Source organism: Lissotriton helveticus, chromosome 5_1 (genome assembly GCF_964261635.1).
Source record: "Lissotriton helveticus chromosome 5_1, aLisHel1.1, whole genome shotgun sequence".
NCBI lineage: Eukaryota > Metazoa > Chordata > Amphibia > Caudata > Salamandridae > Lissotriton > Lissotriton helveticus.
In genome coordinates, this window is record NC_136065.1 from 1,336,406,598 (window position 1) to 1,336,424,372 (window position 17,775).

General features: G+C 47.0%; 1 protein-coding gene across 1 annotated transcript in view; it reads right to left on the reverse strand.

Moving 5' to 3' along the window:
- The window catches only part of IGFN1 (immunoglobulin like and fibronectin type III domain containing 1), a 392,344-nt gene that overhangs the window by 265,000 nt on the left and 109,569 nt on the right, over window positions 1–17,775 (reverse strand). Inside the window, exon 10 of the mRNA XM_078644199.1 lies at window positions 12,968–13,240. Coding sequence (XP_078500325.1) covers window positions 12,968–13,240 — 273 coding nt within the window. The remainder of the gene's footprint in view (window positions 1–12,967; window positions 13,241–17,775) is intronic.

Below are 17,775 nucleotides of genomic sequence, written 5' to 3' on the forward strand. Positions count from 1 at the left end.
GCTTCTGCACAGGCACCCTGCTGGAGGACCTCTGAGCTTGGTGAAGGAGGCATGGAAGCAAGCTCCAAGGAAGATTCTCCAGGATGTAGTGAGCGGCATGCTGGCCCTTCAGAAGCCAAATGGCTAAATTGTGGAAGTAAGCTTCTGACAACTTAGAAGCCAGTCAGGCTGTAATGAATGAGTGGCAAGACCAAAATTCTATCACTGTGGAATTGCACCCTGGGCAGAAAGTGCGGGATATGGAACAAGTAGAACCCTGGGCACTGCAGGACCATTGGACTGGGTCCTCCAAGGTGATGGAGAAGAAGGGTAAGGTCACCTACTTGGTGGACCTTAAGATCCCAGGCAACATCACCGGGTGCTTCAAATTAACTGCCTCAAACCCCACTTTGAGAAATCTGAGCTCACCATGCTGTTGGTGACAGATAGAGAAGAGGGGAAGGAGAGTGTACCTCTCTCTGACCTCGTAGACTTCAAGGTAAAATATAGGTCTGTGGAATGAGTAATACTTTCCCCCAGCAAGACTCCTGAACAGCAAAGGGACTGCCAACAAGTTTTTGGACAGTACTCCTCTCTTTTCTCCCTTATTGTTGGGACTACCCACCTGTATCTCCAAAAGTTGGGGCATCAATCAGGTCAAAGACGATCCTCTCGGAATGCCCGTTATCAAACACTAAAGACAACGGAGTGGTGTGGTACGAGATGAGCCCCGAGGTTAATTCAGAGCCATTGACTGCTCTGATCAATTCGGGGTGTTCTTTGGCAATAACAGGCAAGCCTAGCTTTTTTGCCAGACAAATATCAAAAAAATTCCCAATAGCCCCGGAATCTAAAAGAAGAGACATGGTGTGTCGCCCCGTAGCGGAACAGATTAATGTAACAGTTAATGTGAAGTGTTTTATCACTTTCGGTGCAGTGGGGCTGGATTTGGAGATCTTAGAAGACTGTACCCTTGAAGATTCGATCTCACCCATCTTCAAGGCTTCTAGTTTTCCGGATGTACATACCCACTTGCGACTGTTCTCTTGGATTCTCTAGGGTAAACGGGACATTCTTTGGCATAATGCCCTCCTTTCCCGCAGTATAAACACAAATTGTTTTTTCTGCGTTTCTCTTTTTCCTCCATAGAGAGAGGTTCTCTTAATCCTCCTATTTGCATGGGTTCGGAGGTATCTTTATTGTCTTTCTTCTCTGAACGAACCACGAGAAATTTGGGAGCGATTAAACAAGTTTTTTCTCCTTTCCTTTCATGTAATCTGTGATCGATTTTGACAGTTAACTCAATAAAGGAGGTGCAATCTTCTGGAGGATTCACAATTTGTGATAACAGATCTTTTAGTTCATCACATAAACCACGATAGAATAATGATGTCCTTTTGTCTTCTGGCCAATGAGTCTCTGCCACTAATCTGTTGAAACTGGTAATGTAGGAGAGGAGATCTTTGGACCCTTGTTTTAGGTAAAGAAGGGCATTGTCCCTTGCCAGCATGTACGTGTGTCTTGCGAATAGACTCCTCATTTTCTCTTGGAACAGCGTGAAATTATATAATAAGGGGTCATTATTCTCTACTAAGGGGACAGCCCATTCAGCGGCATTGCCCGCTAAGTAAGATATTATAAATGCTACTTTGGCAGCATCATCCGGGAAAGCAGAGGCTTTACATAAAAACTGAAGTTGGCATTGGTTCATGAAAATGCCGTATTTTGAACTGTCTCCCGTGAATCTTTCTGGCATGGCTAGCGGGACGGGACTGGGTGTGTGCACTGTCACTTGTATCGGAAGGGGAGTTTCAGGGTTTTCTCTACGGAGGGAGTGTAAAGAGGAAGAAGGCAGGGAAAACCTGGCAGGTTGGATGTAATTCTTTCGTGTCTTAGGAATAGTGCCTGTCTCTCTGCCCTGCCTACTCTCTTGAGCTTTTAAATGGAGCACTTCTTTTTGTAGCCTTTGGTTTTCATGTCTCAATCTCCCTACTTCTGCCTGCAAATCCATTAGCATTGTGGATAGCTCTTCTACTCTAGGTGCCTGAGCGCCAGAATGGAAATCCTGTTCCATACTTGAGCCTTCGCTACTCATCTTCGCTGGGGTGAAAAGGAATACATGGACTTGGCTTTCTGTCAGGGAACAGTCGCCAGGATCCACAGGAGCGAAGAGAAAATCCCCCAACTTCCAAAAAGCAGCCCTCAAAGGAGAACCTTGAAACTCACTCCGAGACACTGCTCTTAAAAAGTATGGGGGAATAAAACCAATGAGTGTCCACCACTTTCCCCATATGATGAGGATTGAGGTCGTGTAGAATGGCAGCCAGGAAATGTAGATGCTGGAAGGAAAGAACAATAACCACCCTTATATATCTATACAACTTTTAGAACATGCTAAACATTGAGCTGTGTTTATCATCGTCACGCACTCACCAGGATTCGTCTGCAAGACTCCTTGAAGAGGAGGACCTTCAAATATCCAAGTACCTCTTGGTATGTGGCTGGAATGAGGTTAGGTTATCTGAATTCTTTCGGGAGGTCTCAAACTGAGGTAACCTTAACACTCATTCATTCACCATTCATTCAACGGACACTGTGGGGGAGGGAAATGAAGGTGAAACGTGTGCTAAAAAAAGGTCAGGGGTCGGAGGTGTTCCGGCTGGCCAGTTAGTCCTAACGTGGCGGAGCAGATACACACTCGCCGAGGTGTGCCGTCCGGCTCCACGGGGGAAAATGGAGCGGAACAGCTACTCCCTCGCAGGGAACAACAAAAGGTAAAGATAAGAAAATGAAAGCCTTGAGTAGTACTGAGACCGTGACAGACTACACAGTCCTTGATAAGGTACTCGATGTAAACCACAAATGAGGCAAGTAACAACAAGTGGGTGCGGGGGGAAAATGCAGCGAAAGGGGGAAGCTGCCAAGAATTAAATACCGCTACACCTCTGGAGGAATCCGACTCCAAGGGAAGCTGAGTCGAGAACCAGGGCCGCGGTAACCAAATCACGAAGACGCCAAAGGAGCAGCATCGAGACTGGAACAACACGGAAGTAGAAGGGGGCGTGGTCACGGAACGAGTCAGTAAGCCAAGCGTCAGGCTACATGCAAGGCGTTCCTTTAGAGGGCTAAGGGAGTGTGTGTAAAGTGCGCTTCCCAAGTCTGTGATCCGACCCTAAACACAGCTCAAGGTCTCCTTCTTCTCCCTGGAACCCTAACAGTTGAGAACTCCCTTTAGGTTGGGTAGATCTTCCCAATTTCAGCTGGGGGGACGTGTATTAGACCTGTCATCCTTAGGGTGGTCTTTTACCCAGACTTTTTGCCTGCTTACCTCCACTTTCTTCTGCATCTTTGTATTGGTTTTAAGCCTCTGAGCACTCTATCATTACTAACCAGTGCTAAAGTGAAGGTGCTTCTCCTCTAAACTTGGTGACATTGGTGTATATTTGATTGCCATATTTAGTTTTCTTATAAATCCTTTGTAAAGTGGTATGGTATATACCCAGGGCCTGTAATCTAAATGCTACTAGTGGGCCTGCGGGACTAGTTGTGCCATGCGCACAAGTAGCCTTTCAAACATGCCTCAAGCCTGCCATTGTAAGGCCTGTGTGTGTAATTCACTGCCACTACAACTTGGCAATATAAAACCCGTTGCCAAGCCTTGAACTCCCATTTTATTACACATGTCACCCCAAGGTAGGTCCTAGTTTGTCCTAAGGGCAGCATGCTGTGTAACTAAAAGATAGGACATGTACTTTTAAGTTTTACTTGTCCTGGTAATGACAAACAGGTAAATTTGTTTTTTACTTCTTTGAAGCCTACTCCTCTCGTAGGCTAGTATTGGGTCTTCCTAAAAACATTTTTAAGCTGTAAATCCTGATAAGAAAGGAGTAGCTGCATCATGTTTCATATCTTTGGAATGGTAATGATAAATCCTCTTTAGCGGTAAAGTTGGATTTAACATTCTTTTTTGGAAATGCCATTTTTAGAAAGTTGACATTTATCTTCTCTAATTGCTCTGTGGGCCTAGCAGCCTGTCTTCAATACAGGTCTGAGGTGGGTGACAGCTACACTTTGTGCATTTCCACTAGACAGCTACAATCACGGGAAGGGTGGGTATGAACAAACTCATATGCATTCATCTACATTTGGAAAGCTCTTCCTGGGTAGGAAGAGGGAGGGGCACGACCTGAATAGGCAGGGCTCTGTGTCCCACACACAGAGTTTATTGCCCCCACAGATAACCTGCTAGGCAGGGCTGGAATAAAAGGAGACCTGAGCACATCAAGGGCCTGCTTTGAAGTCACCCCCCCACTTCAACACACATTTAGATATAGGTACTTTGGCCTGACCCTACCAAGTCAGTACATTACTGGACCAGTGAAGAACTTAGCCAGGAGTAAAGACTGCTTTGCTACAAGGATTACTACTCTGCTTGACTGCTGCTCTGGAAAAACTGCTTTTCTGCGCAGCCCTGCTGCCGGTTGATCTCCGCCCTGCTGCAGGTAAGGACTGGACCCATCTCCCTTGAACCCAGAGTGACCCAAGGGCTTGCTGGCTTGCCCCCTGTTCTGAAGTTTCCGGGCCATCAAGGACTTCCTTCAACCTTGCAACAACACCTGGACCATGCCATCTGTGAGTCCTGTCCTGCCAAGTGGTGGCAATCCAGTCGTGGGCCCTTGAAAGGTGACTTCTGCTGTACATTACAATCAAAATCAATGCAGTCACGACTTTGCACTGATCGGAACCGACACATTTCCCTTCGACGCTGGAGCCAATTGATCACATTGCTTAAACAGACTGCGTGGCTCGATGATAACATACAGCGTTGCTTGGCAATAATGATGCAGCACCTGCATCGTAAAGAGGTTGCTTGATGAAACCTTCATCACCTCTACGGATAGGACCCATCGCATTGAGCATTCAACGTTAACGCTTGCTCCATCAAAGGTACTTTTTCAGCAAAACCTGCATGAGTACTGCAGCCAGCCTGCCAACCATTGTGATTGGACTGAACTGTCGATTTACCCCAGTCCAGCGCAATCTCAAGTAACCACTAAGCACTATTTGACTCTAAGCACTAAATTTCGAATTATTCTTTAAAAATTCATAACTACAGTACTATTTATTGGATTTTTATCGTTTGTTCTTGTTTTACTCATAAACATATACCATATATTTCTAACCCTGTGTGGAGTATTTTTGTGGTATTTTCAGTGTACTATGTGTGTGTGTGTGTTGCACAAATACTTTGCACATTGACTCTTTAGATATGTCTCCCTGCTCTGTGCCAAGCTACCAGAAGCTGAGCACAAGTTATCTTTTAGTGTGCATTTAGCTTACCTGACTAAAGTGGTGGTTCCTGCTTGGTCAGGCTGCCTACCTCTACCAACCAGAACCCCCAGTTCTAACAATAGATGAATGGATGGGTGGGTGAAAGGAAGTAAATGAAAATCTGAGAGGATGAATGGATGGATGAGTGAGTAAAAGAATGGCAGATTGAATGGAAATCTGAGAGTATGGCTAGCATAGTAAATTGAAATCTGAGTTGATGGATGTATGACTAACCAAATGGAAATCTGAGAACAAAATGGATGAATATCTGGATAGATGCATAAACAGATGAAGGTTGTGTGAACAAATAAATTGATGGATGGGAGGAATGGTCAGTGGACGGATAGAATGATGAAAGATTGAATGATGGATGAAAGACTAAATGGATGTCAGAATTAAAAGATGAAATGGTGGATATTAGTGCATAGATAGAAGGGTGAAAGGATAATTGGATAGATGCTTGGATGGAAGAGGCAAGGGAGCTCTTCCAGAGAAGCCAGGGCACACTTGCTTGGTGCCATCAGAGCTTTGGTTCAAAGTGGAGGCATTTAGATTTTTAGGGCAATTTTTTTTTGTACCCCAGTCAAGCAAAAATGACATTCCCTGGCCAATATTACCCTAAAAAACAAAGCCAAACCGTGCACAATATTCAGGCTAAGGAAGTTAAGGCTACTGCAAAAGCTATTATACCTGGGAAGTGTCCAACATCCAAAGGCTCAGGCTATTACAGATATGATATACCTTATGTCCAAACTATTATTGCTATGTTTTTCTCACTGCAGTATGCTTTTAAAACTACTGTTTGTAATACGAGCTATTTTGGATAGCTTATGGGTTCTCCTGTGGCACATAGCAATATAGCTACTCATTAGCCAATGGAGGCTGTATTCTGAACATACACTGCTTACCCTTCCATTTTTTTACTCATATATTTCTAACACTGTGATTTCTTTTGTTTGGCAGCCTTTTACCTGTAGTTGTCAGGCCCGATTTCTCCGCACAATTTTGTTAAATATCCACATTATCTGCATTTCCTTGCTTCTATAAACCCTCCCCTCCAGTGTTGTTCATTCTGCATCAAAGTTTCTTTTTTTATTTATCCTTCACCCTGAGCTAAATTCTTTCCCCTTAAGCAACACAAACCACTGAAATGTATTTCTGTGCTATCCTATGATCTATAACATTTCAACTGTGTACACAACTAGAACTGTGTTCATCACAGCTAAGAGTACTACATGACGAAGAATATCACACATCTGAGTTAGTTTCAAGATGGGCATAGCTACCACAACTAAGTCATTGTTACCAAGAAAGAAAAAATATCACAGCTGTGTGTTACCCACCCTATGCTAAGACTATGACTACTATGACCAACCATATCATCACTAACAGCCTGATTCATGAGGCGAAATAGCGCCCGCAATGGCTGCGAAAACGCAATTGCGGGTGCAAAACACGGAATCGGCATTCAAGTACAAAATAGCGAATTCGCAAAAAAATAATAGCGATTGAAATAGCGATTACGCTATAATAGTCGCAGACTCCGGGAAGTCGAGCATTAGCGATACGGAAATAGCGACCAACCACGGAATCTGCGAAATGAATAGCGAAACGCAATATTGTCTCAATCGGCATTCATGAAATAAATACATTAGCGAAAAAGCGCTAATTCGCACGTTTGCGCGGCGCAATTTAAGGACAACTCAAAGCAGGTGGTAACCATAAAAGCCATGATTAAGTAAATTTTGAAAAACTGTTGGCCAATCACCAACAGGTCCAGGCCTGACCAATCACACATAAGGACATTCAGCAGCAGCATTAGGCGTTCCACAATGCCTGGGATGTACATGGTGGTGAGGCGGCGAAGGCTACAGCGAGCAGCACGGAGGAGACGCATGAGGCAGCAAAGGATTTACCGGCAGCGGGTCACCTTGCTGGGCCAAACCAGAGAACAGATTTATGCAAAATACAGGCTGAATGGGGAAATGATCACCTGGCTGATACAAGAACTCGACCCCATCATGCAGCACCCAACAAGGCGAAACAATTCTGTGCCCACACATGTGCAGGTATTGTGCAGCCTGCACCTCCTGGCCTCCGGCAGTTTCCAGGGCATAGTAGCCGCAGCTGGGGGGATATCCCAGCCCACCATGTCACGCTGCCTCCACACTTTTGTTGACGCCATGCTCAGCCAGCTCCACCGGCACATCACATTTCCCACGAGCCAACAGGAATTGGACCTGACAAAACTACAATTTTATAATGTCGCCCATTTTCCCCATGTCCTCGGCTGCATAGACTGTACCCACGTCGCCATCTGCCCACCAGCTGGCACGGAGTATATGTACCGCAACAGGAAGTCCTACCACTCCCTCAACATACAGATGGTCTGCAATGCCAAGACCATCATCACTGACATTGTGGCCCAGTACCCAGGGAGTACCCATGACTCCTTTATCTTCAGGCACAGCGGACTCCACACACGACTGATCAGGGGAGAGTTTGGGGAAGGACACCTACTTGGTAAGTACACTTTGTCGACAATGTCACATTGCTATGAAGTAACTGCGCTGCACAGGCAATCAACATCTGCTCCTCTCATTCAGGTGACAGTGGCTACGCCCTACGGGAATACCTCCTGACCCCTTACCTCAACCCTGCCACACCTCAGCAACGGCGCTACAATGTTGCGCACATCCGGACAAGGAACTGTATTGAAAGGACATTTGGCCTGCTCAAGAGCAGGTTCCGTATACTGCACAAGACAGGTGGGGCCATGTATTACAGTCCTGCAGCGTGCTGCCGCATTGTGGCTGTCTGTGCAATGCTTCATAACATTGCAACCAAGCGCCGGATACCAGTTGACATCTCAGGCAGTGAATCTGAGGGGGACGACCGGCCACCAGCACATGCGCACCATGCACGCGGGGAGAACCCAGCTGAAGGCCACAGACGTCGCAACCACATCACAGCTAACAATTTCTAGCCCACCCCCTTCCCCCACCCCACATATCACAATTGCATGCAAAATGTAATGATTACACAAGGCGAATGTGTGCAGCAAAATAAATGTATTTGTTTGATTCACAAGAAAAAAGGGTCATGGTATCAACTATTTACAAATTACAGTATTCCTGCATACTGCATGTGAAGGTTCATGGCAGGCTTAGCGTCAGCCTGCGCCAGTGTCCCTCACACAATGTCATTGGCGCCTCCGGCGCGTAATGCCCAGGCGCCTGTGAGGCTCTTCCTCATCCTGGGCAGCTGTACCAGGCGTTGCCCTGGTGCTGCGCCTAGGTGGCGGGACCTGCGTGGCAGAGTGGCTGCTCACGCTGGAGGCACCCTCAATCGCATCGTCTCCCCCTACAATGGCCGGTAGCACAGGTGTATGCAGTGCGGTCACGGCGGTGGTCAAGTGCTCCAGCACCCGGGTTATGTCCTCGCAGCACTGGACCAGTTGGTGCTGCTGGGTCAGAGAGCGCCGCGACAGCTGGGTGGTGGCATTTGCTGCCACATAATTTGACCTACTATAGGTCGACAGCCGGCTCATCAGCTGGTGGTGGCGCCTGCTTGCAACACTGCGGTGCTTCACGAGCGCTGCAGTATTGTCCTCCATTGCCGCCGTCATGCGGTCCATGGCCGCCGTCATGCGGTCCATCCGCTCTCCGACTCCCGCCACATTGCGGCCAATTTTATGCAGCTGGAGCTGGATGGCTCCTTGCTGCTGCGACTGGCGCTGGTGGATTCGGAGCATGCGCCGCTCCACGCTCATGCAGGCATGGAGATGCCCATTGCCCCTCCTGCTGTTCGGCCGCTGTGTTGCGGATGTGGCTGGCCCAGATCTGGTTGCACGAGCTGCAGGTGGTGTAGCAGCTGGTGTTGCTGGTGCGGCAGGCACTGGAGGCACATTGGTGGGGTGCCTGGCTCTGGCAGCCGGTTGGCCGGCAGATGTAGCAGCAGGTACGGTGGGGGGCCTGGCCTTGGCAGCCGGTGGGCCGGCAGATGTAGCAGCAGGTACGGTGGGGGGCCTGGCCCTGGCAGCCGGTGGGCCGGCAGATGTAGCAGCAGGTACGGTGGGGGGCCTGGCTGCTGGTGTTGGTGCAGCGGCAGATGCAGGAGCAGGTACGGTGGGGGGCCTGGCTGCTGGTGTTGGTGCAGCGGCAGATGCAGCAGCAGGTACGGTGGGGGGCCTGGCTGCTGGTGTTGGTGCAGCGGCAGGGGCTGGTGGCTGGGTATCGGGTAGGGATTCCTCCTCCTGGGCCTCCTCATCAATCAGCAGCCTCTCGCTGTCACTGCTATCATCGCCACCTGTGAGGGTAAGTGGATACTCATTAGGTGCATGTGACTGTCAGACGTGCAGATGTTACATGCATGCTGGGTGTCATTCCCTGGATGGCTGTGGATTTGCGCACTTTGGAACCTTTCTGGCCGCATTGTGGTACTACTACATTGTGGACATACTACGTCTCCCACAATGCTTCAGGGCATTTCCTGATGCACAACATAGGCATGACTAAGGGCCAATGAGTGAGCCTATTTGGTCCGGGACGGTCATAGGGGACAGGGTCGCAGTCGCATGCCACTTACCTTGGGTGTCTTGGGTGGGGCGGGAGGAGTCCAGAGGGGTCACGCCAACACACGCCTCCCTCTCCAAGGTGTCCTCAACCTGGTCCTCCAGGGGTGTGTTGGGTGGGACAGTCGGTCCGCCACCTCCAGTGCCCGATGCCTCACCAAGGCGCTCCGCCACCCTCTCCTTGGCACGCCCTCGGAGGTCGTACCAGCGCTTCTTCAGCTCCTCCAACAACCTGTCCGCCACGCCCACAGAGTTTACGCTGGAGGCTATCCCCAACCAGATCCTCCGCTTCTTCTGCTCTGGGACCCTCCTGGAGTTGGCACCAAAGAGCCGGTCGTGGTTGGCCACCACCCCTTCAATCAGGTTCTCGAGCTCCTGCTCGGAGAACTTGAGCTTGCGCTTGCGGCCAGCGCTGTTGCTGGGGCCTGGGACAGGTTCCTCGGACATGGCGGTCGCTATTTCTGCCGTTTCGGGAGACGCTAACGGTGGTTTAGCGTCTGCTTTCCCTCGTGCACACTCGAAGGATGGCGTCACTGTGGTGTTTGGGGGTGGGAACTGGCTGCTTCCTGGTTGTGATGTCATCACGGTGCTCGGAATGCGTCTTCCCGTTTTCCAGATCCCGCGAGAATGCGACTCGCATTCCCGATCGCACGGGATTGCGAGTCGCAATCCCGTGCGATCGGGATTGCGAGTCGCAATCCCGTGCGATCGGGATTGCGAGTCGCAATCCCGATCGCAGGTAGCCGGAAATAGCGATTTTTCTGCGTTTTTTGTAGGTCGCTAACGGCTTTAGCGCCCGCGTGCGAGTCGCTATTTTTTTCCCAAAAAGTACATGAATGCCGTTTTGCGTTTCCTCAATAGCGAGTCGCTATTAATCGCTATTAGGGACACGCAAAACGGCCCGTACATGAATCAGGCTGTAAGTGCCAAATGACCAGAGCTATTAATGCTGTGTTAGCTGATGATCAAAGTTACGAGTACTGTGATTGATCACTTGACAACGTCAATTACAGCTATGAGGTTCACCATGAACAAATGCAATCAGTTGATGGACAGAATGCAGATCAATGTCATATATTCACCCCAGTACAGAGATCTGGGCCTAAATCCATTGTTTTTTTGCACTCCACACCACCCCAGTTCAGACATGGCCATATGCAAATCAGCCTTGACCCTGTGCCTCATGGGAACAGTCCTGCCCGAACTGCCAAGCCATGTCTTTCCTGGACCGCAATCAAGCATCCTAGGACCGGTTTCTGGCAATCAGCCGTCTTCAGCCAGGATAGCTTGACTCCAGTGGCGTGGAGAGCATGGGACTCACATCTGAGCATACCCATCCCACTCGGGGTGACAAATGAAAAACAACAGTTAATGGACAGAATGCAGATCAATGTCATACATTCACCCCAGTACAGAGATCTGGGCCTAAATCCATTGTGTTTTTGCACTCCACACCACCCCAGTTCAGACATGGCCATATGCAAATCAGCCTTGACCCTGTGCCTCATGGGAACAGTCCAGCCCGAAATGCCAAGCCATGTCTTTCCTGGACCGGAATCAAGCATCCTAGGACCGGTTTCTGGCTATCAGCCGTCTTCAGCCAGGATAGCTTGACTCCAGTGGTGTGGAGAGCATGGGACTCACGTCGGAGCATACCCATCCCACTCGGGGTGACAAATGCAAAACAACAGTTGATGGTCAGAATGCAGATCAATGTCATACATTCACCCCAGTACAGAGATCTGGGCCTAAATCCATCGTTTTTTTGCACTCCACACCACCACAGTTCAGATATGGCCATATGCAAATCAGCCTTGACCCTGTGCCTCATGGGAACAGTCCCGCCCAAACTGCCAAGCCATGTCTTTCCTGGACCGGAATTAAGCATCCTAGGACCGGTTTCTGGCTATCAGCCGTCTTCAGCCAGGATAGCTTGACTCCAGTGGTGTGGAGAGCATGGGACTCACGTCTGAGCATACCCATCCCACTCGGGGTGACAAATGCAAAACAACAGTTGATGGACAGAATGCAGATCAATGTCATACATTCACCCCAGTACACAGATCTGGGCCTAAATCCATAGTTTTTTTGCACTCCACACACCCCAGTTCAGACATGGCCATATGCAAATCAGCCTTGACCCTGTGCCTCATGGGAACAGTCCAGCCCGAACTGCCAAGCCATCTCTTTTCTGGACTGGAATCAAGCATCCTAGGGCCGGTTTCTGGCTATCAGCCGTCTTCAGCCAGGATAGCTTGACTCCAATGGTGTGGAGAGCATGGGACTCACGTCTGAGCATACACATCCCACTCGGGGTGACAAATGCAAAACAACAGTTGATGGACAGAATGCAGATCAATGTCATACATTCACCCCAGTAGAGAGATCTGAACAAAGCCAGCGTAGATATCACCAAGACTATTACAGCTTTAAGTTGCAAAGTTACTGCATCATCTACGATTAAGAGGTAATCCATAACTAGAGCTACCACATGCCCAAGCCTATTTAAACAATTCATTTTCTCATGGCCAAAGTTCATAATTAAGAGTGGACAGAATTATGAGTTACACTATAAAGTATGTTATCAGTGTGGTGAGTGATAAAAGCTATCAGAGCTATGAAATACATCATGAGCCTGCGACAATAAAACTAGGAATGATCATTTTACTCAAACGCAGTATACAGACAGTCATGAGATATCCCATGTTCAAAGCAGTCAAACTATTGAGCTATTTCATGTTCTACGATGTTCCACCTATGAGATCGCACAAGTGAAACACATAATGATTCAATCAATTTCCCATTTACAAAAATATTGCAGCTTAGAGTTATCACATGAAAAATATATATGAACATGAACCTTGTAGTACCGCTGCACCTACCATATGTCCAAAGCTATTACCACCAAATCGCTCTTTTTGTTTTCAGCTATTACAACTACAGGTAACAAAATAACCCATACGGTAACTTTCTTTTCTTATGAACCTATTACTCCTTGAAGAAAGCCATTCTACAGATAAGTTACCTCAAAACAAAACACATTACAGTGAGATACTTTGTGGATATCATAAGTGCAGCCCTTACCTTCCACCACTAGCCAGGCACTAGATGAACGGATTCCAGATACAAATTTGTAGGATCCTTTGTCCATTAGCCGCACATCTTTCATCTGCAATGTGTGTGTCAGGCCATCAGGTGAGATGGAAATGTCATATTTATTGCTTGACTCCAACGTTTTATCCTTATAGACCCACATAGTTTCCTGGCTGGGCCTTGACAACGTGCATTGGAAGGTGGCACTGCCTCCCTCCTGGCAGCGGGCTTCCTTTAGCTGGCTCACAAAGCTCACCGGAATGGCTAGGGGCAAATAAAACAGAAAAGTCAATCTGAAAGCAGGTCAATAATGTCTCTCGATAGGTGAGGAAATTGGCATGAATGCAGGTAACTAATTTAACTTAATTTTTGCAACAGTCAAAATTCTTTGAAATCCTGAATTATTTCTAATTATTCTTAAAAACTGGTGCACCTAAAACTGTAAAGTATTCTAGTTCAAATGTATTTTGTTTGGAATCCTCCTCATCTATACAACACTGATGGTAGGGGGCTTTTTTGTTCAGTCAAAGGACGCAGACCCAGTCATATGAAGAACTCAATCATAAGCCTTCATGCTGGGGTTTTATTCTTAAATGTCAAATGTATATTAAAAATATCTTCACCAGCTTGATCACTAACAATCTCGAAAATAGTAATATCAAGATACAAAAATATATTAAAAAAAATATTGATTGCAAAAATATTGTGTCTCTATACTTAGAATTGTAAGTGTAAAAATATCGAAAAAATGATCGTTTCACATTAATATTGTTAAAAAACATACACAAATTATATATATATATATATATATATATATATATATATATATATATATATATATATATATATATATATATATATATATATAATCTACTGGTGGTCGCCAGTAGGTAGTAATAGTTAGAACCTATTTTCCATAGGAAAAGCAGTTATTGATTTGCTAATAATTTTGGTGTCGTTTGACGAATCTTCGTGAAATTCTTTCAAAAAAAGTCTATCCAGGTCAGCTCCTATCCTGAAAGTTTGGGGGTGATTCGTCAAGCGGGGGATAAGAAAAAAGGAGGGTCCCAAAAAGTGTTTTCACCATGTTAATTTTCATTCGAAACTTTAGCCAAGGCTACAGACCGAACTGCTGCACGGAATTAAACCAAATTTGGAAAAAAAGGTAGGGCTTGGTTCAGAAAGCGACCTTTTTGAAAATGGTGTAAATCCGTTCAGTAGTTGCTGAGAAAATCAAACAATAAAAATATTGATATCTATGGCCGCGGGGGGTTTGCGACCCCTCCCGACCACGAGATTCATTCTAATTGTCCTGCCAACATTCCAAACCAGGAAGTGTTGGCAGCCATCTTGTGACTCTGTAGAACCGAGTCACAAGAAAACAGTAGAAAAAAAGATTAAAAAAGAAGAAAAGGGGGGAGGGTAGAAACACCCTGACCACCTAGGCCTGCTCAGAGGGTCCTTCAAGGACCCCCGGCCTAAAAAAAGCATTTTTAAAAAAAGATTTTGGCGAAATTTGCGCTGGGGTCGTGAATCCTGCCTAAATTTTTTTTTTTAATGAATTGTGGGCTCCCGCGCTTCATTTAATTGAGGCCCCTGGGTGGGCCAGGTCCTTGGGGCATTGCCAAAAATATTAGTGGGGGCCCTCGGGGCACGTGCAGCCCCAGAAACAGCCACCTCTCCGGGGCTTATTACAATGTATGCGGGGGCACAATGGACCACCTCCTCCCCTGGGCTGTAAACAAAAAATGCATGGGGGAGTCCCAATCCCCCCAACGCTGCCCTGGGGACTGCCACCTCCCCGGAGCTTTGATACAAAACCGTGGGGGGAATGCGGTCCCCGTAGACCCGGGACAGCCACCACCCAGAGGCTCTTTTGTTTAATTTTAAAATGTGTGTGGGGGGGGCTCGAGCCCCCCACACACCCCACGGACCACCACCTCCCCGGGGCACTCTATATTTAAATTTGGGGGTCCGGTACAGACCCCCAGGCCCTGGAGACCACCACCTCCCCAGGGCTTTGAAATGTTGGGAGGGGGGATGCATGGCCCCCCTCCTGGAGCCCTTGATGGCCCTGGGGACCGCCACCCTCCCAGGGCCGGCTCCTGCAGTGTCCCAGGGTGCCCATCTCCGGGACACTGCTGTTTGCTATGGCAGAGCGGGGACCGTACAGCTCCCGCCCGGTCATAGTCATGTCCTATCTTCCTATGTAACCAAGTTACATGCTCTTGGGCAATCACTTTTAAAGTCTGGAATTTCGAAAATAGGACTAGAAACAAATACACATTGAATATTACCCTTTGGCTTGACCACGTAGTTAGGGGCCATCCTGATCCCCCCTACAGCCCTACTTGATTACTTGAGACCAGTTTAGAGGGGTGGTCTATGGTCTTTATGGAACTAATGGATTCACTAAGACTACACTAGCAAGTACAACTCTTATGGGAACTTACTGATGGTGAATGCTCTAATACAATGTACTACCAGTGGGAGGGCCTGAAAGAGTTACAACTAAAGTTAATACTCTATGAATCCCACTGAACCCTGGAATTCTTCTACCGCATTAACTACTTCCTGCTTTGGAGATGTGGACAAACAGCAGGTAATATTCCATCCATATTATCGTCCTGATTAAAATGAACCCACTTGTAATGTAATGTAAGTATGCACTTTTATAGCGCGACTGTCACTCCAGGGAGCATCTTGGCGCTTGTAGCCCGTAGCCTAGGTGGAAGGCCGGAAAAGTCAGCTCACACATCCATCTCCTCTAAACAGAACGCTGTGTCTAAACCAGAGTCATACTGGCCGAGTCTGAAAGGTTGAAAATCCAAGTTTTCAGAGCCTTACGGAAATTCTTCTCTCCAGAGATCAAGCGCAAGTTGGGAGGGAGTCTATTCCAAGCTTTTGCGCCCAGTGTTGCGAGAGATTTCCCTCCTCTAGTTGAGAGTTTAAATTTGGGGGTCTGCAACAAATTTCTTCTGAGCAACTATTCATGAAACCATGAAAAATGTATCTTATTATAGTTTCGTACTGGCACTCACCTTCACTATGTTGTGCGATGTTTCCAACATAGAGTACAACTCCACATTGCAGAAGGTGGTTCACAACTTGTCTCTTAGTGGCAAAACTGTGTATATTGATAAGATGGGAAACTGACAGAGCACCCTCTAGAGAAGATTGGTTTAAAAAATGTTGGTCATGGTGGGACATGAGTGATTAATATAAAAACAATCACAAACCCACTGTTTTCAACAAAACGTGGGCCAGTTCTTGAATTGGGAGGTGGCATGAATTTCGTAGTGTTTATATATACTGCGCTAACAAGTATAATGACAGGCATCCTCCTCGCCAGGATTGTCTTCCATATCTACAGGGGTCATGGTGACCCATCCCCATTGGGACTTTTCGTAATGAGACCAAGCTAACAATCTAAGCAAGTAGTTACTGTGCATGTGATTCCTCTTCTTGGGAGGTAATTTAATTTAATTTGGTGACTTGGTGTTGAGATATTGGATTAATGGACAGCTTGGAAAGAACAAACTATTGTGTGTCATTGTTAATAAGATGTGACTATGCTCATATGCCTGAAGGCGGAAACCTATTGTCATGACTCCCTGAGGGCCGAGGCACACAGCCATGGCACCAAGGCATCTCCAACTCTACCGGGACCTCCATTGCATGCAGAAGACAACTAAATCAACTCAACAGACTGGATCATCTCCTGTTTCCCTGTTATTCCATGGAGTTCTAGGGGAATTATCTCACCACTGTGCATTAGGGGCTGATATTAGTTCTGACAAGAGCAAGCTCTCTGTAACGCAACACGTGTCATCTCCATGTTGCTTTTGCAATCTAGTCCAGGATTTTTGTATTGAATGGGTACCTTTTTTTCTAGGAAAAAATATAACTATCTTATATTGATTTAAGCATAACAAATAATTTAAAAGTACAGCCAATAGCAGCAACAGGGGATCATATCACACTATCACAAAGTACATATAGAATTCTCCAGATTCTGACATTCACAGCATCAATTAAGAGCCCAAATCCTGGGAAAGTGACCACTATATGCCCTATATTTTCTGATATTTTTGCAGGTATCCTTTGGATTTATATACATAATTCTTTGCTTTGGCATCCCAGTCCATACCCCTGATTCAGTCCCACACTGGGAGAGCTCTGTTCCAATACTAGAAGAAGGGATGTCCCTCTTGGCCACCAGCAAGCCCACCACCAATTGTCTCGATGCATGTCCACTACCCCATTCATCCATCTAGCCCAGGACCACCACCTTTGGATCAGGTATGCCGGGCCAGCCAACAATATGACACAGGGTCAAGTGTATCTGTGTATCTGACACCAGTATCATTTAGATTGTGTAATATAATGCGCCAGGTTCCTACCTACATCTCAAACAATGGGGATCAAGGCTAACCCCCATTCTGGCTAGACAAGTTGGACTGTAGTATACCTGATGGTAATATTTCAGTTGGATCAATCGCAGTCTCATGGACACAGCCATGCCTCCCATTCCCTTCTGGACAAATCTGGGCTCAGCTCAATCAACAAGTGCCAGCCAGTGCAATCCGTCACAAATGTCACCAAGGAGGAGGAGTAAGGGGGTCACCCACCAACAACTCCAGCTATTACAGGCCACACAGCCCCATAAAGAAATGGCCTGATATTAGAACAGCCCTTCATCTCCGGGAGCCCAGCGCAGTTCGAACAGGTCAAGTCTGCATTCCATGCCCATCTGATCTGTCTTCCAAGGAGGACCGCGACTTCTCCAGTTCCCCAGA